General features: G+C 52.3%; 8 protein-coding genes across 8 annotated transcripts; 4 read left to right on the forward strand and 4 right to left on the reverse strand.

Annotated features, from left to right (window-relative positions):
- Window positions 1–133: 133 nt before the first annotated feature.
- On the forward strand, window positions 134–1855 carry CC1G_14815 (hypothetical protein; the record flags this gene model as incomplete). Its single annotated transcript, XM_002910790.1, has 8 exons — window positions 134–589; window positions 645–715; window positions 774–859; window positions 919–1020; window positions 1084–1162; window positions 1216–1249; window positions 1308–1465; window positions 1523–1855. The coding sequence occupies exons 1-8, from the start codon at window positions 154–156 to the stop codon at window positions 1853–1855; spliced, it is 1299 nt and encodes a 432-aa protein (XP_002910836.1). The 5' UTR covers window positions 134–153.
- A 148-nt stretch (window positions 1856–2003) lies between these two features.
- Window positions 2004–3884, reverse strand: CC1G_00798 (glutamyl-tRNA amidotransferase subunit A; the record flags this gene model as incomplete). The annotated part of the gene is made up of 7 exons (XM_001831199.1): window positions 2004–2545; window positions 2617–2809; window positions 2864–3015; window positions 3074–3249; window positions 3303–3443; window positions 3503–3599; window positions 3653–3884. 7 exons carry the CDS (start codon window positions 3882–3884, stop codon window positions 2004–2006), a joined length of 1533 nt encoding a protein of 510 aa, XP_001831251.1.
- A 150-nt stretch (window positions 3885–4034) lies between these two features.
- On the forward strand, window positions 4035–5531 carry CC1G_00799 (PAK1IP1 protein; the record flags this gene model as incomplete). Its single annotated transcript, XM_001831200.2, has 5 exons — window positions 4035–4584; window positions 4637–4885; window positions 4936–5015; window positions 5068–5258; window positions 5342–5531. The coding sequence occupies 5 exons, from the start codon at window positions 4035–4037 to the stop codon at window positions 5529–5531; spliced, it is 1260 nt and encodes a 419-aa protein (XP_001831252.2).
- A 262-nt stretch (window positions 5532–5793) lies between these two features.
- On the reverse strand, window positions 5794–8811 carry CC1G_00800 (DUF1604 domain-containing protein; the record flags this gene model as incomplete). The annotated part of the gene is made up of 8 exons (XM_001831201.1): window positions 5794–7206; window positions 7257–7401; window positions 7455–7546; window positions 7598–7764; window positions 7816–8189; window positions 8259–8463; window positions 8514–8604; window positions 8659–8811. The coding sequence occupies 8 exons, from the start codon at window positions 8809–8811 to the stop codon at window positions 5794–5796; spliced, it is 2640 nt and encodes an 879-aa protein (XP_001831253.1).
- Window positions 8812–11848: 3037 nt separating this feature from the next.
- On the reverse strand, window positions 11849–14770 carry CC1G_00801 (hypothetical protein; the record flags this gene model as incomplete). The annotated part of the gene is made up of 4 exons (XM_001831202.1): window positions 11849–12081; window positions 12157–13261; window positions 13344–13756; window positions 13822–14770. 4 exons carry the CDS (start codon window positions 14768–14770, stop codon window positions 11849–11851), a joined length of 2700 nt encoding a protein of 899 aa, XP_001831254.1.
- A 741-nt stretch (window positions 14771–15511) lies between these two features.
- Window positions 15512–18003, forward strand: CC1G_00802 (hypothetical protein; the record flags this gene model as incomplete). Its single annotated transcript, XM_001831203.2, has 11 exons — window positions 15512–15743; window positions 15848–15912; window positions 16115–16288; window positions 16377–16403; window positions 16462–16534; window positions 16596–16640; window positions 16845–17035; window positions 17107–17191; window positions 17317–17546; window positions 17615–17712; window positions 17775–18003. 11 exons carry the CDS (start codon window positions 15512–15514, stop codon window positions 18001–18003), a joined length of 1449 nt encoding a protein of 482 aa, XP_001831255.2.
- Window positions 18004–18324: 321 nt separating this feature from the next.
- Window positions 18325–19549, forward strand: CC1G_14816 (phosphatidyl synthase; the record flags this gene model as incomplete). Its single annotated transcript, XM_002910791.1, has 6 exons — window positions 18325–18759; window positions 18858–18984; window positions 19045–19130; window positions 19192–19260; window positions 19320–19411; window positions 19465–19549. 6 exons carry the CDS (start codon window positions 18325–18327, stop codon window positions 19547–19549), a joined length of 894 nt encoding a protein of 297 aa, XP_002910837.1.
- A 55-nt stretch (window positions 19550–19604) lies between these two features.
- On the reverse strand, window positions 19605–24097 carry CC1G_00803 (hypothetical protein; the record flags this gene model as incomplete). Its single annotated transcript, XM_001831204.2, has 10 exons — window positions 19605–19829; window positions 19885–20004; window positions 20059–20229; window positions 20290–20729; window positions 20779–20924; window positions 20976–21048; window positions 21097–21243; window positions 21293–21527; window positions 21578–21891; window positions 21944–24097. The coding sequence occupies 10 exons, from the start codon at window positions 24095–24097 to the stop codon at window positions 19730–19732; spliced, it is 3900 nt and encodes a 1299-aa protein (XP_001831256.2). The 3' UTR covers window positions 19605–19729.
- Window positions 24098–25510: the final 1413 nt, after the last annotated feature.

A 25510-nucleotide genomic window follows, 5' to 3' on the forward strand; every position in this document is an offset into this window, starting at 1 on the left:
CTAATCATCCCATTCTCATCATCGGACGTGTATCGGCATAAGGCTATCAGGGCGTGGCTGTGTCAGTATCCAAGTTGTTCGGATGTGAAGCGACGACGACGGAGCAAAAGCCGCTCTCTACCACATTGACCCTCTAGCGCACGGGGTCGCTGGATGGGCGAATCCGTAGAACTATTCGAGAGTCGCACCCGGCCCGCGCCTCTCGACACGACGACGACCGCGCGGCGCTTCACCGAGGAAGAGCGGCCCCCGTCCCCCCGCGACCTCTATGAAGTCTTCCCGCCCTCCAACTCCTTCGACGACGATGTCATCTACAGCATCCGCCCCACCTGGAAGCGCAACCTCCACTTTCTGCTTGAGCGCCCGACGACCAGCCAGGCGGCGTTCGTGGTCCATGTGTTCACGACGTTCTTGATCGTCGTGTCGGCGATTGTCACGGTGCTGGAGACTGTCCCTGCGTTTCACTCGATACCGTTGAGGATATGGTTTGGGATGGAGACGACGCTTGTTGCGCTTTTCACTATCGAGTATATTGCGCGCTGTGTGGCGTGGAGTTTCTCGTGGAATGCGCTGTTTCATTGGGTTATTTGTGAGTCTTGTTTCTGTCGAGATTAGATTTGATTTTGACTGAGGAATTGTACCAGCGTTCTATGGAATTATCGACTTGTTGTCGGTCTTACCGTATTATATCGAGCTTGCTCTTCAACAAGATACTGTGCGTTCCCTGCCCCCTTCCCCTACCTAACCGTACTCACCGACAGCGACGCGTGCAGTCTGAATTCTTTCGCTTCTCGATTCTTCGAATGTTCCGCCTCCTGCGCGTCTTTAGACCGTTCAGATACAATCATACAATCCTCATGTCAGTCCTACCCAACCGCCTGCTTTCCTCGTGTCGGTGCTCACTCATTACCACTCAAGGACCATAGAAGTCATGTACCTCTCCGTTCAGCGGTCCCAACATGCTCTGTTAGCTATTGGGTTCTTCGTAATTATGATGTTGACGGTGTTTAGTACTTTACTGTGAGTGAAAGCCTTGCCTTGACACTGGAGTAGCGCTGAATCGCTGACGGGACGGTTGTGCAGGTATTTCTCAGAGAGAGGATCATGGGATGATGTGTTGAATACCTTTATTAACTCTGAGGGTGACCCTTCGCAGTTCTCAGCAAGTCTCCCTTCCACTCCAATCTTTTCCGCCAATCCTGACATAGTTCGCAGTCTATTCCAGCAGCCGCTTGGTTCGTCGTCGTCAGTACGTATACCTCCTTTGACAAATCCAAGTTACCATTCTGATTACTCTTTGCATGTAGCAATCACAACCGTCGGATACGGCGAAATTACACCGCGCTCCTTCCTCGGACGGTTAATCACCATCCCGATTCTCGTATTCGGCCTCTTGCTCATCACGCTTCCAAGTTTCGTCCTCGGTCGTGAATTCAGCTTGGTATGGCACAGCATGCAGAAAAAGGTACGTAGTTCAAACCCTACTCTCTCATCCTTATTCACTGACACCTTTCCTTACCAGAAACGGCGCGAAGCAGCGGGCGCCTCCACCTCCGACCCTCGCTCAGCCTCACGGGACTCCTCCGACGCCATCCTCTTCGGACCCTACAACCCCGCCACGCCCTTCATGTACCCACCCATGCACATCCCCATCTCCTCCAGCGCCTCGCGCGACCTAACCAACATGAAACTCGCACAGAATCAGACAGAGTTGAGTCATCAGATTGACGAGTTGAAGGGGATTGTAGAGGAGCAGGGCAAGTTGATTGGGAGGTTGGTGGATCTTTTGGAGGGGAGGGGGTATAGCAGTGCTGTTAATGGCAAGGGGAAGGAGAAGGAAAGGATGGGGAGTTGAGTTTTCTTTTTGTCGTAGGGCCTTTTCGTATGTTGGGTCGATTGGAACACCCTAACTACATCGCCTTCTATTATTAAGTTATTTTTTGGGATTTACTGGTATCTGGAAGTAATAAACATATTTAACGTTTACGCCCCGCGTTTGGAGCTCACACTGAAGCGGCGGATTCCAGGAATTTTCCAACTGCCAACACGAAGTGGTCCGAGCCCCATTGGCCCACAATGCTAACACCGATGGGCCATTCTACCTCCTCTGTTTCGGATGAGGATGGTGGACACGGGATGCTCAGAGCCGGGAGGCCAGCCAGTGACGCAGGGACGGTCAACACATCCTGCACATACGCGTCCAATGACGAGGCAGCCGTCTCGACTTCATCCAACCTCGGCGCACTCCTAATAGCCGACGGATGCAGCAACACGTCCACTTTCTGGCTTGCTTGCGCAGGTGTATTCGAAGGTTGCGCGTACCGCACATTGGGCATCGCAAACACCCTATCGAAATCATCCTTAATCAGCTGCCGGACGCGTTGGGCTTGGAGGAAGTAGTTGTCGAATGCGTCGGCTGTGAGTGCGTAGGTGCCTAGGAGGATGCGCCGCTGGACTTCGGGCCCGAATGTGGAGGAGCGGGTGCGGGCGTAGACTGTGGAGACTTTTTTGAGGTCTGAGGGGTCTTGTGTGGGGATTCGCTCGCCTGAGGGAAGAGGGTAGGGTCAGTCTTGGTTCGGAAGAAGACTGGCTGGGAACAGAAACTTTGAGACTGACCGTATTGGATTCCGTCGTAGCGCGCCATGTTACTGCTGGCTTCTGCTGAGGCGAGGACGTAGTATGCGCTCAGGGAGTAGGAAGTGGAGGGGAGTGAGACTGGGATGATTTGAGCTCCTCTTTCTTTAAGCAGTTGGACGGACTGTCGGAATCGGTTGAGGACATGGTTGGAGAGTTCTGAAGGGAAGAATTCCTACGAAATAACTGGGGTCAGCTGGTATGTAGACGCTGAAGTAAGTGGGAGTACCTGTGGAATACCGATTCTTAGACCGTGGAGACTACCCTCTGCTAAGGCTGACGAAAGTTCGTCGAGTCGCTGGGAAGAGAGGGCGTCTGCCTTTTCGCGAGTCTCGGGGAGAGCGGAGGTCGGGTCGTTGGGGTCATATTCCGAGATTCTCTCTAGAGGACACGGTCAGGAATTAGCCTTCATCCACACCTAATAGAAAGCCCTACGCACCAAAGACACAAGACGTAGTCTCAACATCTCTCGCCAGAACCCCGACGCAATCCAAGCTATCTGCATAAGAAACCACCCCCCATCGACTGACGAGTCCATAAGAGGGTTTGAGGCCTACAATTCCGCAATAAGATGCTGGAAGGCGTATCGAACCGCCAGTATCTGTTCCTAAAGCGCTATAGAGGGTTGGTGGTTAGGATTGCGGGAACATGACGCGACCACGACTCACGCGTCGCAAATGTCTGCGGCGACAGCTGCTGCGCTTCCACCTGAGCTACCACCAGCGGATCGCTTGTCGTTGTTGAGGCCGACCTTGCTTAGTGGGAAGGGGTTGATCACGGGTCCATGGATGGTGTAGGTGTTCAAGGACCTGAGTTTCGAGTTAGGAAAGGTGAACGGAAGGAGGAGAGGACACCAATTACAACTGACCCCATTCCAAACTCGTCACAATTGGCTTTCCCAATAATCTGTCCTCCATTCTCGCGTATCCGATGCACAACAGTCGCGTCAAACGGCGAGACAAAGTCTACCTATGCAATGAGTACCCCGTCCTCACATTGGCCACGGTGTGAAACTCACTTTTGAGAACGTTGGATGAGCATGTAGTTGGAAAGTCTCTAGTAACGATGTTATCCTTGACTGCGATCCTGAGACCACTTAGAGGCCCCTTCTCCGCGGGCGGTGAGTCGGGGAATTTGAGTGAGACGAGTGCGTTGGTGGCCCGGTTTGCTTCTGCTGCTAGGGCATGGCTGTGTACCGACCGCCTTGCGAGTCTGGAAGAACGCAGAGCTTTTGTCAGCCCTCCATGCATACCGGTGTATAGCGATTGTATGAGGTTGTGACAAAAGTCGACGACGTCAAACCCAGCGCCTGGCGCTTATTGCGACCGACCACATTGTGGCTGTGCCATTCCGTATTTTTTGGTTGAGGGGAAGACGAACTGGTTGTTTACTCTTTCATCATGGCAAAGGCGGAAGCAACAACAAAACCGACGGGCAAGGTCGTCAAGAAGGCTCGAATTGTCGTGCCCACCAAAAAGGTCACAGTCCGTGACCCCAAAGGCACCCCACCACCCAAACTCAAGAGCGCACTCAAATCAAAATCGACGGCGGCGGCTGCACCTGCTGAAGCGAGCTCTTCCAAGGCCAAGATCACACAAACCGCGTCTTCAAAGACGAAACCCGAATCGCTGTCAAGCAAAGCGAAAGGAAAGAAGAAATCAACAGGCGAGGAAGAACCTACACCCCTTCCCTCTACTTTCAAAATCATCGCTGGATCATATGAAAAACTTTTGTATGGGCTCAACGGGACGACTTCTGTGAACGATGAAGGGAAGTTGGAATTTAAGATTAAACCTATCTTCATCTTTCCCGCGCATGTCTCGTGTATAAAGGCGGTCGCTGCATCCCCGCAGGGAGGGAAATGGCTCGCGACGGGTAGTGCGGACGAAATCATCAAGATTTGGGATTTGAGAAGGAGGAAAGAGGTCGGCGGGTTGATGCACCACGAAGGTGAGTTTGTCTCTTATCTGCAAGGATGTGAAACTAAAGGAATATCCGCTAGGTTCAATTACACACCTCCATTTCCCTTCCCGATCCCACTTACTCTCTGCCTCCGAGGACGGAAGTTTGTGCTTGTTCAGAGCGCGAGATTGGTCCGTGTTGCGAGCGTTAAAGGGCCACAAGGGACGAGTAAACGCGGTGACCATTCACCCATCTGGAAAGGTCGGGTTAAGCGTGGGCAAGGACAGGACTTTGAGGATGTGGGATCTTATGCGAGGAAAGGGTGTTGCAAGTACGAAATTGGGCAAAGGTGCGTCCATGCATTGGTCGTTATCCTTCTCTTCCTAATAAGCAGTGTAGAGGGTGAGTCTGTTCGCTGGTCTGTCGACGGTGAACGCATTGCCGTTCAGTCCGGTTCAACTATCGACATCTATTCAACGGTACGCCTAACCCTTCAAACAAGTTCCACTCAGTTATTGATAATATTCTCAGAGCATGGAACTACAACACACTATCACCCACCCATCGCGCCTACACGACGTCCAATTCTGCAAACACGTTAAAGGCGATCAAGAAATTCTCTTCGCAGGCGCCGAAGACAAAAAGCTCTCCATCTACATCGTTCCCAAGGACGCGTCTGTACAACCTACTATCTTCGCGCAAATGGTTGGACATGGTAACCGGTAAGTTAGTCACTCTCCCCTCCCTTATTCCCACTCTGACGATTGATTTCACAGGGTCAAGGCATTCCAAATGCTACGGATAGCACTCCCCGAAGCCTCGGGTCGAACAGAAACAACAATCGTATCCACCGTCTCCTCAGATGGCAAAATCCGTCTCTACGACCTAAACGACGTGCCCGAATGGTCGTCCTCTTCAAAGGATATAGTCGACATTTCGCCAGTCGCAGAATACGATTCGAAAGGAACCCGATTGACCTGCGTCACGCTGGCTGATGCCGACACCGAAGACGAAAAGCCTGCAATAGGCAAACGGAAACGCAACAATGACGACGAGGATTCAGAAGTGGATGAAAACGACGACGACGACGACGACGACGACGACGACGACGACGACGACGACGACGAAGCAGAAGACGAAGAGGAAGCTGGATTTGGGTCGGGTTGGGAAGAAGACGAGGTGGTAGGCGAAGAAGAGGAAGAGGAGGACTAGATTGTGACACCTACAACAATGCTGGCTAGATAATACTGGGTACGGCTAGTCATCTAAGAAATCTATTGCCCTCTTTCGACCTTTTGGAATAGGCGCCTGTTGTCCGGCGTCTACTTTCGTTGGAGGTTCGGGTGTAGCGCTCACAGACTGCACTGGCCGTGTTGGAATAGTGACAGGTACGCTCTCCGCTGGCCGATCAATGAACATCCCCTCGTCGTTATTTTCCACTTTCTTCTCCTTATCCTTTCGCTTTTTCTTCGGCCTCTCCTTTGTCGGTTGCCCAAGGTTCGGCTCCCCGTCTTCTTCATCCACCGCAAACGACAACATAGCAGCTTTCTTCTTTTCTTGCTTTTCCTTCTTTTCTTTCTTTTCTTTGCCCTTCCCGTCATCCTTCGCTTTGCCCTTGCCATCTCGAGGAATGAATGTCGGTTTGAACGTGGCGAGATCGACAGGACCCGTGTCTTCCACTACCGTTGGTTTGGCCGCTGGTTTTTCTTCAGGTTCCTCTTCCTTCTCTGGCTCATCGTCGCTGTCTTCATCATCGCTTGCAAAGATGGCCTTGAAGATATCCATGGACGGCCTTTCATACGTTAGGATATCCGCTCCCTGAGTTTCATCCTCGCCCAAACCAATATTCTCCAGTCTCCTCGGCAAGTCATTGGTCGATGTCCCTGCCACACTAGTTGCACCTCCACTCCCAGTCGCATAAGCAGAACTCGACGCAGCAGCAGCAACCTCCTGCTCAAACGACTTGGTCTCAAACGACATCTTCGCACTCGTCCCAGCCATAACATCATCATCCACAGTCGGGTTCGGAGGTTTGACACCAAACCTCTTACAGAGCAACGGCGCAGGCATCCACACCGACGTCTCCCTCGTCATAGGACCATACATCCCCATCCTCGCCGCATGCACCTTCGGACTCACGTTCGCCTCCTCTTCTTTCTTCTTCTCTTCTTCCTTTTGTGCAAGTTCTTCGGCAGAGGGCTGGTGCAACCCTTCGTGGATTTTGGGCCCGGCTTCGTACACCGCAGCACTGGTGAACCTTCCCGCCATGGCACCCGAGATGGGTTTGAAAAGTTGCGCAGCTTTGGAGTAGTCTTCGAGTTCTTTGAGGAAGGTCTCGTCGTCTTGGCCCGGGAGGGGCTTGAGAGGAGGAGCAGAGTCGGGCGTGGCTTGGGAATGGAGGTAGGCGGTGTAGCGTGCTTGTTTGGCGGGGTCGGATGTGAATGGTTGGAAACCTTTTAGTGCTGCCTGGGCTGCTTGGGGGTCCACTGTAGGTACGGGAAGGGGCGGTTTGGGACCAATGGGACCTCCGGACGATGGACTGGGAGATGCAGCTTGCAGGCCACCCGCTGCGATACGTTGGATTCGCTCTTTGTCCTTTGCGGACATGAACTCGAACACGGAACGAGTGCCTGTCGAAGGCAGGGGTGTCTCTCCTAATATGTTGGCACGCTATGACACTCGTTAGTAGTCAAGTAAATTCAAGATCAAGCAACACGCACATCATGAGCAGACAGCTCTGGCCTCCCTGCACGATCCTTCTTGGCGGCTTCCAAAGGCTTTCGTAGATTCTCCTTGTCCGGCCCACTATCCCAAACCCTTCGCGGATCGGGTTTCCATCCAGGAGGAACCTCCGGACCTGGAAACCTGTATTCTCATCTATCAGTTGGAGCCAACCACACAAAAGTATGTACGGTTACCATTTGTCTTCCATGACAGGTTCATTGGAGATGGTGAACCCAGTGACCACTGGAGTGCCGTCGGGGAAGAATTGATCGGGCTTTGCTGCGCCCTGGAGGAGGGAATGAGCAGCTGGAAAGGAAAGAGGGAGGGTGAGGCTTACAGGTTTAGGCCTGGGACCGCGTTCGGCTCTTCCACTGATAGTCATTGTCTCTTCTCTGTCGTGATCCAGATGGTCGAACGCAACCCTATTCCTGGTAGTGGAAGAGGAATCGTAGATATCGAGGTCGTCCTCGTCAGCATCGTTCAGCGCTCCCAGTCCAAATCCAGCTGTGAATAGCGTCAGTTAATCTGAGGAGGGACGCGAAAGTAGCTACTCACCTGCTATCCGAGGTCCTGAAGGTCCTTGTCCTTCGGCCTTCCTACCGAGACTATCGTTCAGCGACATCCCAGGCTTGTATCCCAGACCGTGTCGGTTCTCCTTGCGCGAGACGTGTAAAACCGGTATGTCTCGTCGAGGGTAGGTATGCTTGCTAGCTTCTTCATCGTCCTCTGCAACACTCAATGACTGCCCGGTATGTTTCAACCCCGTATAAGGGTCAAATGCCTCCTCGTCCTGCCTCTTCCTCTCCTTCAAGCTAACCCGAGGACCAATGCCCTGACCAGGCCTCCACCCCATCTTCTTCAATATCTTCGCTCCAGCCGAGTCATTCCCGAGTGGTTGAAACGCTGTTTGGAGTGTTGCAGCGATCGGACTTGAAGAACGGGTAGAAGAGTTCCAGTGATTTTGAGGCCATTATAAAAGTTAACGGTTATTGACGCACTCGTTGTCTAGTATACCACCGCCTAGTGCGGATGCACTGGGACCACCGGAGGCGGTGGTAAAGTCCATTTGCTCGTTCGTGCTGACTAGTTTGCGACTTTCAGCAAGGTCTGCGAGGTCTTCTTCATCCATGAAGTCTTCTGGTCTGGATTCCTTGATTTTTGCGCGGTTGCTTCGGGAAGATACGAATGTTGAGGGAGTCCATCCTAGAGAGAAGTGAGTTTTTAGAGTTGGTGCAGGTCGCGGGAGGACATACCTTCTTTCGAGCCGACTGTGTTGAAATATCCAGCAGAGAAGCCACCAGTGAAGGCCCCATGCAGCCTCCTTCTTCCCTTCTCATCTCTCACCTATACAGATATCATCAATGTACCCTCCAGTTCCAACAGAAATCACGACCTTACCTCTTGTTTCCACAACGGTACAAACTCATCCTTTGCCTTCTCCAACGGTGGAAGAGGAGTTCCAATCAGACAGAAGTTCTCTGTCGCTCTCTTGCTGGACAAGTCGACACCGAGGTCTCCTAACTTTCGTTTGAGATTGTGACGAGAGGTCATGGTCGGCGTTGGGGAATAACCAGGATCGAGAAGGCTCGAACTCGCGAACTCGGACAGGGAGGTGACGCCGGCGGCTGAGACCGCTTCGGCCCGCCCCCCTGAGCGATATCGGAGGGTCTCGGGGACCCGGATCAGCAACCAAGGTCAACGAGTCCCTCCATCGTCGCGTGGGCGCTCGCGAGTGCATCGATCGTTGCCCAATACATACCTGTCGATCGTTGTGCAATGCCTGTCAATTGACTGTCACCCAGGTCTTCGACGCTAATACCTCAATGGGTTCAACGGGGAAATAGCCATATCCTTCCAACCTCGAGGTGCCAACATTTAAATCGCCGGGCGCTCACTACAGTTTGGATTGCCCCTGCCCTTACCGGCGTCGCGTGTATACCTGGATGGTCCCCTAGAACTACTGTCCTGTCTCTGAAATCATTGAAGACGGTAAGCTAGATCTCCGTCACTTCCGTGTATGTCCCGCTTCACTTTTCTTTCTTGTGAAGGGTCAGTATGGGGGACCGCACCGGACAAAAATCATTACGCCTTATTTGAGCATTAGGTTGTCTTGTTTCGACAATACGTCGGGGAGTGCATTACACCTTATTTTGCGAAGACATCTTATTTCATCAATAGGCTTATTTGATGGTTAGGGCTTACCTGTGTGATACATCTCATCTCAGAAAGACACCATGTCCGAGAAGTAGAGCTTAATTTTGTATCTCTCGTCCGAGGTGGTAGACCGTGTAGCCTGCCCCTGCCCTGCCCTAAAGCGACTGCCGCGATGCCGGGACACGAGCGCCAAGCGAAATGGAAGGGAAGGGTTCCAAGTCCGACGGGCGCTCGCCGCTCAGGGTGAAGTCTGCAAGGGTGATGGATCCAAATAGGTGAAGCACCCATAGTTCTTTGCGACAGGGCATCTGGTACCAGCTGGGTAAGTGGAAAAAACACTTCAGGTGAGAGGTCTCTTCCAGGTCATCCCAACGATGTGAGGAATATGCTGCTTCAGAAGAGAATCCAAGGTCCAAGGCCGCTATGTGTGTCCACTTTCTACTCCAAAGTTGTCGGTGTCATCACGATCTCCGACGTCCGTATACTGGACCTTAAATCTGCCAACCCTTCCAAAGGGAGGTTGGTTTAGTAACGACAGGCGACAAGTTCGAAGACCACGAGGAAACCAAAGGTGCTGCCACCTGGTGTGACACGGAACTCTACAGACGGTAGAGGAGCGATTAAACACCTTTTGGATTGGGTGAGTGAACTGAGGCACTCGGACTCCTGGCGAACCACTCGGTCGTGCCACAATCCGACTGGTCGCTGTCAAATTTTCCCCGGTCCAGGGCCCCGGCGCTTAATTTAGTCTGGCAAAGAAAGCATAGAGAGAAAACATAGAGAAAAGACATAATTCCTTTGGTTCCTTGATTTCTTGACATGCGCGACACCTCCATGCACCCGTACCACGTCCTAATAAGTTACACGGGCCATCCGATCGTTTCGGAGCCTCAGTATGACACTGTTCAAACAGCGAAGGCTATGCTGAAATAAAAGTAACATTCTCAAATAACGTCTACTGTTGACTAATGTCTATTGTGCAAATAAGCCTATTGTTCAAATAGGATAATATCCCAAAATAACATCTTGCTGCTCAGACAAGGTCTATTGCGCAAACAAGCACGTATTGCTCAAATAAGACCATCTATTGATCAAATATCGACTAATGCTTTTCGTCCGATGGGGCCACCTATAGGTCAGTGATCGCAGTCTGTGATTTACCGGTGCTTAAAATCCAGGCAACTCGTGGCTTAACTGCGTTGATGCTCGCGTCAACAGGGCCACAAGAATACCGTTCGGCGCTTGCTCAAGCACAAGGACACCCAGGTTAACCTCACAGATGATGCTGGGTCAACAGCACTGACATATGCATCCACATCTTCCAATGAAGAGATCGTTCGGATACCGAGGAAAGCGGGAGTTGAACCCGGCACTTCCAGTAGAAACCAAGAGAGGAGACTGATGACCTTCGTCCCGCCAAGTGGATTCTCCGTACATAGATCTACTTAGACCTTACACACAAAAGTAGCTTAGCTATAGACATACCAATTGCAACTGCAGCGTGTGAACCCTTTCAAGAGCCACGCCGAGTTCCTAACAATAGCTACGGTGAGCAACCACTTGTCGGAGATCGACATTTCCCGAACCCTTCCAGATTGATATCTGGCTCACAACTGGAAGCCAAAAGTCGTGGCAAGGAATGGTTACCTCGTGCACCAGCTTCTTTTGGCTCAGCTCCGCGAAGCTCCTTGCACGTTGCCAGCCTCTGCCAGCCTCGTGGACTGGAATACGGAAAAGGAAAGGGACTGTCCGCATTCGGTGCAGACGGAATTCCTAACGATCCGGCCCACGCTGAGAGTTCGAATCCCTCGAGGGACCCGGTTTACCAGGTCAGGCAAACGGTTCACGGCCATCCAGGCCAAGTCCATCAGCTTCCAGAAGTACCCACTGGGACGGAATCTTTGCTAGACTAATAAATTATTCATATTGACTACTACGTAAAGGAATAAATGGGCAGAGAAGAAAAACATTGGCCAGGTTTAAGTGACATTTGATATGTTTGATATGGTATAAGTGAAAGGGTATTGCAGTAAATAGCCAGTGAAGATCGTGTCAGTCAACTAAGAAAGCCGAAGATGAATGAGTGGATGCAGAGATAAGTAACGAAGGAGAGATTGAAGGATGGAAAGCATAATAAGGAACGAATACGTGGTTATATATATACGCGGGTGCTAAGCTACAGAGAACGGGGCACGGGGAAAGGAAGCGAGGGAGCGACGAGGGTTCGAGAGCGGAAAGCAGAAGACATGTATCCAGACATCTGAGGAGTGTAACTAGCAATGACATACTACTACAGGCCACTTTGGTGGCGATACAACAACGTGTGTTGGAATTTCGCAAACAGAAAGGGAATGGCGACAGCGGACAGTGGCGGAGGTTTCATCAAAGCGGATTGAGGATGGCAATCGGGGTGGGCAAAAATGGCGAGAACGAGTCATCCACTCCGTTGGGACGTCGCCCGGCTGTTGAGCGTCTGCTGACTGCTGTTAGCCTTGGAAGAGAACAGCGGGAACGGCAGCGAATATCGCTTCGTCAACCCTCGAAGCCTCTGGTATGTCTTGCCCTTGGACGAATTCCGCATCAGCGTCTCAACACGCTCCGCGGGGGTCTTGGGAGCATCAACGTTCATCCAGATCGAGGGTATATTTTGGCGGGCCACCGGTGCAGCTAATAGACACCAATATCAAAAAGAGACAGTGGTCAGTGACTAGAAGAGACGTCTGATGGGTGATAAAGGTTTACCTTCTGATTCAGGTTTGGCACCGACTCGCTTAGGCCGGGGGCGAGCAGCGTATTCTTCCATCGAGATGATCTTCGGAGGAACAACTGGCGGCGGTGTCCGTGGAACAACCTGGATCTCGTCGTCCCGGTAATAGTTACTACTCCCAGCGACATTGGAATAAATGAGGGAGTCCATTCTGGGCGGCGGAGACTTGACATACATATCATCCATAGCACTCCCGCTCCATGGATTGGCCGTTGTGCGCCCACTGGTGATATGGGAGTCCAAGCTGGTACGCCTGTTATGTCGGAACTGGATAGCCGAATGCCCGCCGTCGGTAATCGAGGCATTGTCAAAGTGGAGCAGCGCCGACGAAGCGTTGGACGAATGAGAGTGCATTACAGGAGAAGCAAAGTGTAGAGGAAGGCTGGGCACGGGAGGTTGGTCTTCAGTGTCGAATGGAGTCTTCGGGCGCGACCCACTTCGCTTGTGGCCGTTGGCGAACCCGGGTGGAAGGCGGAGGCTGCTTTGAGAGGCGCGGAGGCTTCGTTTCTTTGCAGCGGATACAACTGAGGCGCGGGTAACGGTGGTTTCTCGACTGATGCTCTTGTAGCTTCTCGCGCTTTTTGTACTCCTGGAGCTCTTGATACTGACATTATCCGGAACATCGACGGGCGTTTCGATCCCTTTGGACTGCCGCTTCGGAACTCCGCCGTTGATAATAAGGAGAGGGGAAACTGGCGAATGTGGAGGTAATTGGGGCTGGGATGACCCTAGGTTGAGCTTGTTGCTGCCCGTAGAGGCAGTGGGAGAGATACCACTACTGCCAACACTGACACGATGGTGATGGCCACGTTCAGTAGAGGTGGGGCTAGATGGGATCGGGGGATAGGTGAGGATCGTAGGTGACATAGGGCGGCTATCTGGACCGGGAGTTACATTCACCCTCTCGGCAGTCTCAATGATAGCTTCGTCTTCGTCAGAGTATCCCGCCTGGAGATCGTCCAATTCATGCGCCAACTTCTCCGCTTCGGCCCATGCATCGTCAAGCTCTGCCTCCAGCTGCGCAATTCGCTCTCTGGCTACTGAGAGCTCTGAGGTCCGTCTACCGTAACTTCCATTCAGCTGATAGATTAGGCAAGGGAGTGAAGGGTAAAGTTAGCATGGGACGTAAAGTTTAAGCGAAAGGGAGATCTGGGGCACTTACCTTACGCAGAGCAATCGCCAGAGCGCTGGCCCAATGGTGATCCAGAAGCTTCTTAATTTGCCCGAGCTGATCAGTGATTTTCAATAGCTCTTCCATCAACAGGTCGCATTCAGCAGTTGTCTCGGATATCTGGACTACGAGTTTTGTGGTAGTTGGAATTCCCTCTTCGGTCTCCTTGGCATTTCGAGGTGAAAGAGAGCTGGAAAGCAGAGCTTGAAGTTGCATTGTCCTTCGATGAACCAAGAAGCGATACTTGGCTTGCGTCATGGTCTTTTGCGCTTCAAGGCGCTCGACTTCTGAAGGGAGGACATTATCGAGGATGTCGATGGCGAGAAGTCGGATGTAAGATTCCTTCGCAGATGACCGAATGGCGCGAGATACAATCGCTTGGAGCTCTTTGGAATCGAAAGTCCCTAGAATTAGCATCACAAAGTATATTAGTTAGCTCAAGATCGTATGACTTGGCAGAGCTACTCACAGACGGCAGCTTCCATCGGCAGACCTTTCCATTGCACTGGGGTAGATTCAAACTTGATTGCGGGTGGAGGGGTTAGTTTGGGAGGAGGATTTGCAGCGGCCTTTAGGTTTGTGGTAGATGCTGATGAAAGTGGAGAGGCAACGCGCGGTAGACTGGACGAAAATGACAATGGTGTTGAGCTGCGTGTCACTGTCACATCGGGTTCTGGTTGCCGTTCCTCTTTGGAAAGTTCCTCAGAGGACTCCTGTGTGCCCTGGGCGATGTCTTCAGTGGGCAATTCAGGTGTTTCAGTGATGGGTTCAGTGTTAGGTTCTTGAGCAGTTTCAGTGACATCCTGAGCAGCGTCCCCAGAAGTCTCTGAAGTTTCTGCTTGAATTGGGTCCAGACTTGGCTCCCGTGCGGTTACTTCGTCTGCTAACTCTGCAGCTGCTTCCTCCTCAACCTGGACAGTCGGCATTTCGCCTGCATATTCTTCCACCGGCTGCTCTGGTTGTTTAATTTCCTTTTCTTGAGGGTCCTGAGGAATGATAGGTTGGCCATCATCAGAGTTCGGTCCGTCAGTAGCTTCGTCCACAGGAACCGATGGCGGAGGAGTCGAAGGGGGTAGTGGCCGTTGTGTTGGGTCGATGGGCGCTTCCACGGCGGGAGAATCGGCATCAGGACCTTCATTTATCGTCGTCAGCAATGAAGGTTCAACGACCGAAGCTAGTGGTCCAAATTCTGGTAGGTACAGAGGCGCTGGGTTTGTTGCCGTACTAACTGGCCGCTTTGGGAAGAGACTTGCGGGGGCCGAGGATGAAGTCGGGGACTGTGGGACTGAGGTGGACGCATCTGGGGCGGGGAGGGCTGAGGAACGGTTTCTGGTTCGTGGCCCTAGGGGCGCCTGATTGGGTCTGTTGAGGAACGAGCTCGTTCTGACGATGCTGGCCCGGTTGGCGTAATCTGCCATGATGATTAACTTTGTGGGAACTCGTCGTCAGTCCTGCTGATAACGACGCCCAAGTCCTTGTTCTTTAGGCCGCACGACGAAGGAACTAAACGAGCGGCGGCCAAAAAGAGTTGTCAGAGGAGAGGTCGTGGTCGCTGTGCACGATGATGATGATGTTACGTTGCATCTTGTAATCAATTTTCGGCGCCGGTGTCCACTGTCAGTGGCGGTTACCAAGGCTTGTTGGCGCTCAGAACTAGCACTTCCACCCGAGACTCTTCCAGCGACACCCTCCGATAACGAAGGAAACCGCGACGACGACCTCAGCATTGGCTTGCGCGTCCCGGGCGACGAACAGCAGCTTTTACTCCATCCATCTCGTTTTCTCAGCATCACGGCATCCCGACATTTATGCAGAGCTTCTTGTCGAGGAAAAGTGTTTTCATTTGCAGTGTGTGAACTGAGCCGCTTCCCTCGCACCAGTCATGACCACATGTTACACCGAAATATCTTTAATCTATGGTGGTTTGCGCTGGATCTACCCTATTCGTAATCCTTTCATGCGTCTTCTCGCGGGCATGACCTCGCCTAGGCAAGCGCGTTTATCGCACTGACTTGATCCTGTGGAAACTAGTGACTATTTCCAGTCATTCTCCCCACCGTTTGACCGCTATCCTCCAAGGGATACCTCCTTGTGGGATTTTCCCCAGGCGCCATGCTGCCAGCTGGCCATGGCCCGGAGGCTTTGGTCTTGGGTACAAAATGCGGGGTACGGTTTCCCGGGGAAACGTAGTCTCGACTGTCCACTTCGTGCCTTCCCCGCAACAGTCAAGACTGCCCCAGACCATGGAGAAAAAGCAGAGTGTCGAGCTAATGGAGAAGGCTAGCGTCGAGAGCCCATCCAACGATGCAAACTACGAGATCGATCCCGAGGCTGAGCGGAAACTTGTCCGGAAGTTGGACTGGATTTTGCTTCCCTTGTTCACCTTGATTTGTGAGTGCCTCCTGTCCTTCTACTGAGGAAATGTTTGTTGACCGGCCTGGGTCCAAGATGTCTGCAATTTCATTGATAGAACAGCAATTGGTAACTCCATCTAGTTCAGCCTTTTATTGGCACAGCGAGACTAAGAGCACTCTCCAAACAGGCAATGGACGTGTTGCAGGTGTGCCAGAACCCCTCGGTATCTCATCCATGAACTCAAAAAATTCCCGCTTGGTGAACAGGACTCGAGAAAGACCTCGGAATGGAGGGATACGACTTTAACGTTGCGATGACCGTTTTCTACGTCTTCGTCAGTAACCCGAATTTGACGTTTTCCTCCCATCTCAAAATCTGACTTGACACCTTGGCCTTGGCGTACTCAGTACATCGTCGCAGACATCCCCTCGAATCTCATTCTCAAACGTTACGGCTCCACTTGGCTCGCAATCCTCGTTATCGGCTTCGGTGTGGTCGCCCTTGGGTCAGCATTCGTAACATCCTACCAAGGTCTCATCGTCACTCGAGTTTTCCTCGGATTGACTGAGGGCGGGACCCTTGTACGTACCACGAGCCCTTCTTTAATCGCATTCATGTGCCTAACGGCGATCTTTCATTGATTCGCTTCAAACTTTAACATTTGTGCAGCCTGGCCTTGTGTATATTCTTGCTCGGGTATGTCTTCTCATACCTTCTACTCCGTGGAGAATGCAGAGCTCAACGCCCATTGCAGTATTACAGAAGGAAGGAACTCGTTCTGAGGATTGGTATTTTCTTCGGGTTGTCCCCCAGTCTTGCTGGCGCCTGTGAGTGACTGGGTATTTCCGACATTCTTCTGGAAGCGACTCACAAGTTCCCCTTCTCCAGTCGGTGGTCTCTTGGCATCGGGCCTTCTGCGCGTAAAAGATATCGGTATGATCACCAGATGGCGAAAGGTCAGTCTCCACTGCTCTGATTCTCCATGGCCATCGAACACCTCTGACAAACCCTTCTCTACGCACATCTCTTCCTCACTGCGCTTGGCATTCAAAACGCAGATCTTCCTGGTCGAAGGCAAGTATCTAGACATGCAGCACCCTCGCTAGCTTCTCATCTTTGTCCCTTTTGGATATCTAGGCATCATAACCACAGTCATCGGAATCATCCTCCTCTTCACGATTCCAGGCGACCCAAGCACCACGCGCATGCTCACAGAAGAAGAGAGGAAATTGGCCATCGCGAGGCTGGATGCGGACCAGGCTGTCAAGAACCAAGGACGTAAAGAGAAGACGACATTGAAACTCGTTATGCGTTCCTTCAATTTGACGGTACGTATGGATGCTCTTACTTGCTTTATCCTTTCCTCTCCGCGGGCTCAACGATTTATTGATGCGCGTAGACGATCGTGTGCACACTGTGCTTTATGATGTTGAACCTCTCTTTCCAAGGACTTAGCGTCTTCTTGCCTACCATCATCAATTCTCGTGAGTGCCCTTTCCGACCCCATTTTCCCCTTCGTTGACCAAATCCATTGCAACCAGTTGGCAAGTTCAGTACGTACACCATCCATCACGAATATTCCACATAATTAATCCCCACGGAATCACAGGCACGATTCAAGTCCAACTTCGAACTGTCCCACCCTACCTCGTCAGTGCCCTCTGGTCCGTCATTAATGCCTACGCAAGTTTCCGCTTCCAAAACCGCTTCATCGCAATCATCTCTTCTGTCGCCTTGATGGTGATTGGGTATGCCATCGCAGTCGGAACGACAGATCCCCACGCACGCTACGCTGCGTGCTTTTTGATGGTTGCCGGTGGAGGACCTAGTGGACCGATGGTATGTACTATGTCATTACATCGGTGGCAGCTTAGCCTGAGCTTGTTTCTGATACGGTTTGGGTCTAGTTCATCACCTGGGGCACAGAGAATGCCGCTCCCGATACTATGCGCGCCGTCGTCAGCGCTACCATCCCTGGAATTGGAGCCCTCGGCGCTGTCGTCTCGTAAGCCTTTCCTTCTTCTCCATGGCTGGCTAAAATAAAGCTCACCACCCTGTCTACTCTAGTGTATGGACATACATCTCCACCGATGCACCCAACTATTACCGCGGGAACTCGGCCAACTTGGGCACCACTACCGCCACCTGTATCATGTCAGCCCTTCTGGCTTTATACCTCCATAGAGAGAACAAGAAGAGGGAGAGGGGAGAAAGGGACCATATATTGGAAGGTAAATCGCAGGAAGAGCTGGAGCAGTTGGGTTGCAGACATCCTGAGTTCCGGTACCAGCTCTGATGTCTCTGTCTCTGGTTTTTGTCCGAGGGGTTTCTTCCATCTGCCCGCGTCTTACTGTTAGACCGATGTCTTCGTTGGTTTTCGTTTGCCATGTATCAATATGTATCTGTATGTACTATAATTGTTTTCCAATCCATTTCCTTGAAAAGGGCCCCTATTTTTATGGCCGCCAAGGAATGATGCGGTGATGGGTGGGAGGCTTGAGAAATTCGCGGCGGCGCGGCTGGTTTCGCGCGTCATCGTCATCGCGCTCACGCTGCACCAAAAAGTTGCCGCCGTCAGGGTTGCTTCCGAGTTCGACGCAGTCCAAGGTCCCGAACCATGCTCGTCGCGTCCGTCTGCCGTCGTACTCCTCCCCTCGCACGCGTTCTCTGCCAGCGACAACAGTTAAACTCGATACTCTCTTCGGCGACGACAACAACGAGGGCAAGCTTCACAACTGGGGCACCTAAATGGCGCAGCTCTATCGTGTTGTTGGTTGAGAAGAGGTGGTTGAGCACGACAGCGGTGCGTAGGCGGTTGGAACGGGAGGAGGACAAGCAGAAACAGTCCACAGGGACACCGGCAAATTCATCGACACCAACAGAACCAGAACCAGAAACGTCCAAACCCTCGATCCGGGAAAATATCTACACAATACCCAACATCCTCACAGTCTCGCGGATAATCTCGTGTCCAATCTTAGGATGGTCAATTCTAGAAGGAAACTACCAAGTTGCAACTGGCTTGCTCGTCTATGCCGGCTTGACTGACCTTGTATGTTCAATTTTTCCCTTCTTCCTCATGTTCCCGATTCACTATGTTCTCCACAAGCACGAGGAGAACAAAGGCTAACAACCGGTTTATCCCCCAAGGTAGACGGATTCCTCGCAAGGAAATACAACATGAGCTCTGTACTCGGAACAGTCCTCGACCCAGCTGCGGACAAGATGCTCATGACGACTTTAGTGGTGACGCTCACCATGCAAGATATGCTTCCTCGTACGGAACCTCGTATATTTTCAAGATAACCCGTGTTAACCGAAATCGCCTGTTGCACAGTACCACTAGCTGTAATCATTCTTGGCCGCGACGTGATACTGAGCTTGTGGGCATTCTGGATACGGTACCAGACGCTTCCATATCCCGTATGCCAACCCTTCAAACCTTGATCAAGAAGAGACTGTAATGCTTTCTATTCTCCCCCAGAAAACTTGGTCAAGATACTGGGACTTTGGACTACCCTCTGCAGAGGTGAAACCAACCACGGTTAGCAAGGTGAGCTTGGCTCCAATGGACATGCTACGGACAACCACCTGAATCATCGTACCATCTAGGTTAATACTGCCCTCCAACTGCTGCTTATGGGGACAACCACCATCAGTCCCCTACTGCCATTCAGCATTGGATTGGGATTGCAGGGACTTCAGTGCGTATTTCGTACCCTTGCCTTCACCCTCCTCTCAACGAAAGTCGTTGCAGATGGACCGTTGCCACCACCACCATCTGGAGCGGTAGCCAATACTTACTCGGTAGCGGAGGCTTCAAAGTCGTCGCCAAACGGTAGTCCTTCCTCTAGACTTCCAGAATCTGCCATAGTTGTACACCGAACCAAGACCAAGGAAAATGCAATAAAAATAAAATACACGACAAATGCTCTAATGCTATGATACACAAAGTAAGTATTACAACTAAAATATTTCAGATTCGAAAACGGCATATGAAAGCGAGATGGTGAAACGATTGATCATGACGAGCCAATTGCTCTTCGACGACGGACGTCCTCGAGAGCGGCGTTGATTGATGCTTTCGCGGTGCGCTCTCTTCTCCATTCTGAACTTCCTTTCCTGTTGGGAATGTTAGAATTGCGCGGCATGAAACGGAAGGTTGACAGTAACGCACTGTGTCCGGTTGACGAAGACGATTAAATGGGCGATGCTCTTCAGCCTGCGGCCGAGTTTAGGTTGTGAGGGTGCAACAGGGAAGCCGATTCGTGCTATTGAAGCATAAATCTTGCGTTCGCTGCGAAAGACAGTGTTAGTTTTTGAAAGGCCGCCCTTAAACATGCTGAAGTACCTCTTCTCGGATCGACCCAGGAGCTCCAGGAGATAATTCTTCTGGTATGCCAAATCCTCCCTGAAGGACGACTCTCTAGTAAATTTGGCTTTCAGATATTTGATCTGCACCATGAGGCCCTTGCACTCTTTATGATGCTTTATCTTCAATGCCGAAATCTGCGCCTCGTCACTAGAGCCAACAGTCAATACGTCACGTCCCCAGTAGTGGAAAAGAGAGCAAGTCACTTACGCTCCAGTGCAAACATGGTTTTCAAACTCTTCCATAGCCCTGGCAAGTTTCCTCTTCTGCGATTCAAGTTGCTCATTCAACAACTTGACTTGAGTTGAGCTCTGCTTTTTAGCTCGTTCTCCTTTAGCCACCTCGTCCTTAAGCTTGAGCTCGAGTCTCTCCTTCTCCGCTTTCAAGCTCTTGAGATCTCGCCCAAAGGCTTCCGCATCTCGTCTAACGCGCCGCAAATCAGCTTCGAGGCTAGCCACCGTCCTGGCTACATCACTCTTCTCAGACGCGATACGCTCCTTTTCTTGCTCAGCCTTTTGCAGTTGTGAAGACCGGGCATCGAGAGCTTGTTTGAGTTCTTCGATCTCGAGCACTTGTAGGTCGAGTTTGTGTCGCCTTTGGTCATGAGAGGTGGAATGCGCAGCATGCTCCTCTCGGAGTCGATTAACGGTCTGCGGGGATATGAGCATTTTTACGGAGGAGAAACACTGAACAGCTTACGTCCGCCAACTCTGAATACCGCTGTTGCAGAGACTTGTGGTCGGTGGCCAAGAGTGAACGCTCTTGACGCAGTTGGGCAATGGTCTCAAGGTTCTCAGCAACCTTTGTCTCCAATAGACGTGCCTTTTGTTCGGCAGTGCTATTCACTGTGGCGAAAGATTAGCTCAAGCCCAAAACTCGGGGTCCGCATGGCTTACGTCGAAGCTCCTTTTCGAGTTCGTGGTTCTCCCGCTTAAGCTTCTGAAGTTGATTTTTGACTTCCTCCATGTCCTGCAAGAGCCATAAGAATAGGGCGTAGTGGGTTACTGTGACACTCACCGATTCAGTCAAGCGAAGGTTTTTCAATACCGCCTTCTTCTCTTTCTCGACATTAGCTTGTTCTGCAGTGATGGCCCGCAATTTAGCGCGCTCGGCGGCGAGCGCATCTTCCAACTCGGCGATAGTTTCCTTAGCCTTTTCAAGCTCCTGTATGGAGCGTCAGATGTAGCAGATAGCGATATGGAAAATTGCGCACTCCATGAACGCTGTCACCGACACGCTTGCTCTCGTTGGCCCTCTTGATTTCAGCCTTCGCATTCCTGATCTGCCCTCCGAGGCGCTTATTATCGGCTTGCAGCTCTTCCATTTCCTCTCGAAGATGTTCGAGACTGGCGTTGGCGGCATACAGTTGCTCTCTGAGAGCCTCCGTAGTCCTGGTCGGGGGAGTAGGGGGCTCAGTAGCAATCGTATCCCTCGAGATGTCCGTCATGCTAACGAGGAGATGAGTCCCGGTCCAAAATCGAAAGCATATACCGCATACCTTTCATCAGCAGTGAGCCTTTGGAAGTCAAGCTTGATGTTACACTTCTTGCATCGAGCTCTCGACAAACGACGCATCTGACGGTCTTCCTTTCTTGAAAGGCGTGCCAACTCGTCTTCGAGCTCGGAGATTCTCGCCCGTGCATCCTCCAGCTTCCTAGTGAGCCCAACAACACCCAGCCCAGCATCCTCAAGTTTGTCGAGCTTGTCGTCGATACTTTCGTTGGCCACTTCGAGCTCATGTTGCAAGCGGTTGATCTCAGCAATCAAGGGTGAGACAGAGGGGTCATGGGCCGTGCTGTTAAGCCACGAGAGCTAACCAGGGGATCAATAATGCACTCGAAATTTAAATAGATGAGCGACTTACATCGCGCAAGGGTGCACCGGGCGTTCGAGGTGCTCGAATCGACATTGACAGAACATGTCGATGGATGGGTGACATCATGCTCGAGTTGGTGACCCGTCCTGGAGTCTGCGTCTCGTTCAGAGTCATTCGGAGAGCCTTGTTGCGTTCCAAAAGCTCCTCCTTCTCCCTCTCCAACAACTCGATCTTCGCATCCTTAGCTTTGTCCAACGCCTTCCGTGCTGGTGACTGGGCAAGAGTTGCCTTTAGGCGGGCAATTTCCTTGTGGGCATCGTCCAGTTCATGCTCCAAAGCCTCGAGTTCCTCTTCGGTAGGACCATTCTCCAGTTTCAAGGATGGTTCGCGAGGCGCATCGGCAAGTTGCTTCCATCGATCACGTTCGCGTTCCAGAGAGGACACCTTGGATTCCAGCTCCGAGATCGTATCGGCATCTTCGGACGCCTTGCTTTCCGCTTGATGCAAGGCTTCCTCAAGTTGGCTGTGGAGATCTTGTGCCCGCTGGTTTTCTTCTTCGAGGTCCTTGATCATCTTGGCCGTGTTTTCTTCTGCGGCGGTCATGGCGTCAATAGTCTCTTGGGCCTGTGCAAGGTCGTGCTCCAGTTTCTCGATTTGTTCAACTGCGATGGTGGCGCCCTCTTCCAGCTCGTTCACATACTCCTTGGTCGCATTCAGCTCGTTCTCCAGTTCAGTCAGTGAGTTCTCCAAAGTCTTGACCTTCTCGTGTTCTTTCTCGAGGGCATCAGTTTGGGAGGCTACCTCCTCTTCGAGGTTCGCAATGACATCCTTGTCCTCCGCCAGTTCCTTCTCCAATTCGTCGATACGGTGGTCAGCTCGGACGACTTCCTCTTCCAATTCCTTGATCTGAGAGTTGGCATTGCGCAAATCGCCCATGACCTGCGTGACACGCTCATTGGCCTCTTTCAAAGCTCCTCCAAGGTCCTTTCCGTTCTCCAGCAAACGCTCCGCCTTGTCAGCTCGCTCGGTCGCCTCGTCCAGCTCCCCTCGCAGCGCCTCCATCTCCCTCTCCGCCTCCTTGAGCTGCTGCGAAGTTCGCTCTTCGGTGGCTTCAACCTTGTTCTGCGCAGCACTGAGCCTCTTCTCCAGGTCGGCCAGGATCTTGGCAACACCATCTTCCGCCTCCTTCATCCTTTCCTCCCATCTCTCCTTGTCCCTCTGTCTTTCCTCTCTCTCCTTTTCCAGCTCCTTCTCGACTTCTTCCTTCTCCTCCAGATACTTCTCCGCTTCCCCCTTTAATCCCTCCACCATCTCCTCGAGCTCCGCCTTCTCCTCCAACCAAGACTCCGCCATATCCTCTTGAACGTGGTCCAATGTGCCACCCGCACTCACGCGACGACTTGCCCCGCTGAATCTTCGATTGCTCTCCATAGACAACTCCTCCCTGTCGGCACTGGGACTTCCCTTCTCCTCCTCGACCTTCCTAAGGCGAGCCAAGAGAGCCTCATTCTCTTCCTGCAGTTTTCGATTGAGACTGTGAAGGTAATTGTTAAGCTTCCCCGCATTGAAGCGACCGACACCGTGGCCTTGAGCTGCAGTCCCAAAGCCCATAGCTGGGTCGAAGGAGGTGTTGACTCGATGATGGGTCGTCAAATCGTGCGAAGAGGCCGTTGATACGAACGAAGCCTTGTCGTTGAGACCATCGTACGGTGAGTTCACAGCTTGGGGGGTACCCCATCGTCGAATGGCAGACGGCGGGCCCGCCGCCGATTGAGACTCTGAGTCTGAAGTGTGAGGCGAGTCCGCGGTGATAGTCTGGGAGAGAGGATGGGAAATCCTCCTTGCGTTCCCAATTGGGGCTCTCGGGCGAGGGGTCAATCCTGCAAAGGCAGCCCGAAGGGCAGGGCCGCCCGATGCAGTACTCGCTGACCCTGACTCTTCCACTTCTGCTCTGGGAGTGGACTCGGCTATGCTCGGTGTAGCTGGCACGAAGCGATTTGGATGAGGAGTACCCGTCTTCATACGAGGTCGGGAGCTCGAGTTGACAATGGACAAGAGGAACGAACGGCGACGTGTCGCAGGCGTTGTGAGGTCGTCATCTTCGGCGATGCTCCTTGGTGCGGGTGTCTGGAGAAGGTCGGATGGAGGTGGCGGCAAGTCAAATCGTGCGCGCGCCCTTGGGAAGGCAGGAGTGGGCGTCATCGCTATGGATGCGCCTCCGGGGGAAGAGGCCGCATTAGAAACTACTCCGGGCGAACGACCCACGGGCACGATGGTTCGATTGCTATTGGCGTAGGAGGCTGGCTCACTTTCCGATGAGAATGTAGGTTCTCTATAATCGTCGCCGTCAGCCGCACTGCTCTGGACTTCGTACTGTTCCTCTTGGTGCTCGTGTTCTTGTCCACTTTCCTCGTCGTAATCGTGCTCTGCGTCAACCCGGTCTACCTGTGGCGAGATGTGCACGTCCGTGATGTCCATCGATCGCACTCCCGTCTCGTTGGATTCCTCACTATGGCTTTCGTCATGGTCGACGGGTGCGGAAGCGCTAGTTCTGCTCTGAGGTCGTTGAACGGGCGACCCATGCGTTGATCGAGGAATGTGCATCGCCGGGAGAGGGGATCCATGGTCGGACCAAGTTACTGACTTGCTACTCTTCGGAGTGGACGCTGCGGGAGATGATGCGGACGAATCCGTGGTGCGCGACAGGGATGGTGTTCGGGTCCTCGCTGCCGTCCTGCGTAGCCCAACATTCCGATACTTGTCAAAGGGCGAGGCCTAAGCGCCAAAGGTAAGTCGTGTTTCTCGGAGATTCATTGGCCTACACGCACCTTGGGCTCTGACTTCAGACTAACAGAATAATCATAATGCTTCTGGGGCGTAGCACTCTTGCTAACGATAGGAAGTGGCGGAGGACTGTCTCTGCTGACAGATTCTAGCGCATCCATAAGCGAGAGATCCCTGTCTTCTCCGTCTTCTGATGGAACGTAGACCTCCGGTTCACTAGCTTTGCTTCGGTGACCGTCTTTCTTTCCTTCGTCTTCATCGTGATCGTCGTCCATAGACATGTCACTGAGAACATTCCGATGCTTGGAGATGTTAGATAGAGAGGGGATATCTGTAATGTCGAAGAAGCTATCCTTCTTCTTGTTGCTGAGGGTGGTCGGTCCCACTGATGACTTGGCGGACCTCGCGCCAATTGAGTTAGAAAAACGGGCTGTATTCGAGCTGTTGAATGCTGGTCGAATGGTCGATGCATAATGTGAGGATGCTGCTGGCGTCGAGTGTTTGGGCGATGGGTAGTCGTCGAATGAGCTATCCAAGGCGTCATCTGAATCGGTATGGCTTGGTGTCATACCCTCGTCCGCGGAATCGTCGAAAGGCGGGAGCGAGGGTAACGAAGGCATTTCCCTGTCTTGAACAGCTTCTATTCTGCGCAATATGCGCGAAGGCGTCTCCAAATATGTCGCCATGGCGGGCGACGTCGAGTTTTGTTCGAGCTCGATGTGGACAACGGCGACGGCAGTGGTAGAAGACAACAACCGACTCACGGCAAACGCGTGCGGCGTTCAACGATGGAATGACACGTGATCGCGCCTCGCGTCATGAGCCCGCCGT

This window comes from Coprinopsis cinerea, assembly GCF_000182895.1.
Source record: "Coprinopsis cinerea okayama7#130 chromosome 7 map unlocalized cont3.7, whole genome shotgun sequence".
In the NCBI taxonomy this organism is placed as follows: domain Eukaryota; kingdom Fungi; phylum Basidiomycota; class Agaricomycetes; order Agaricales; family Psathyrellaceae; genus Coprinopsis; species Coprinopsis cinerea.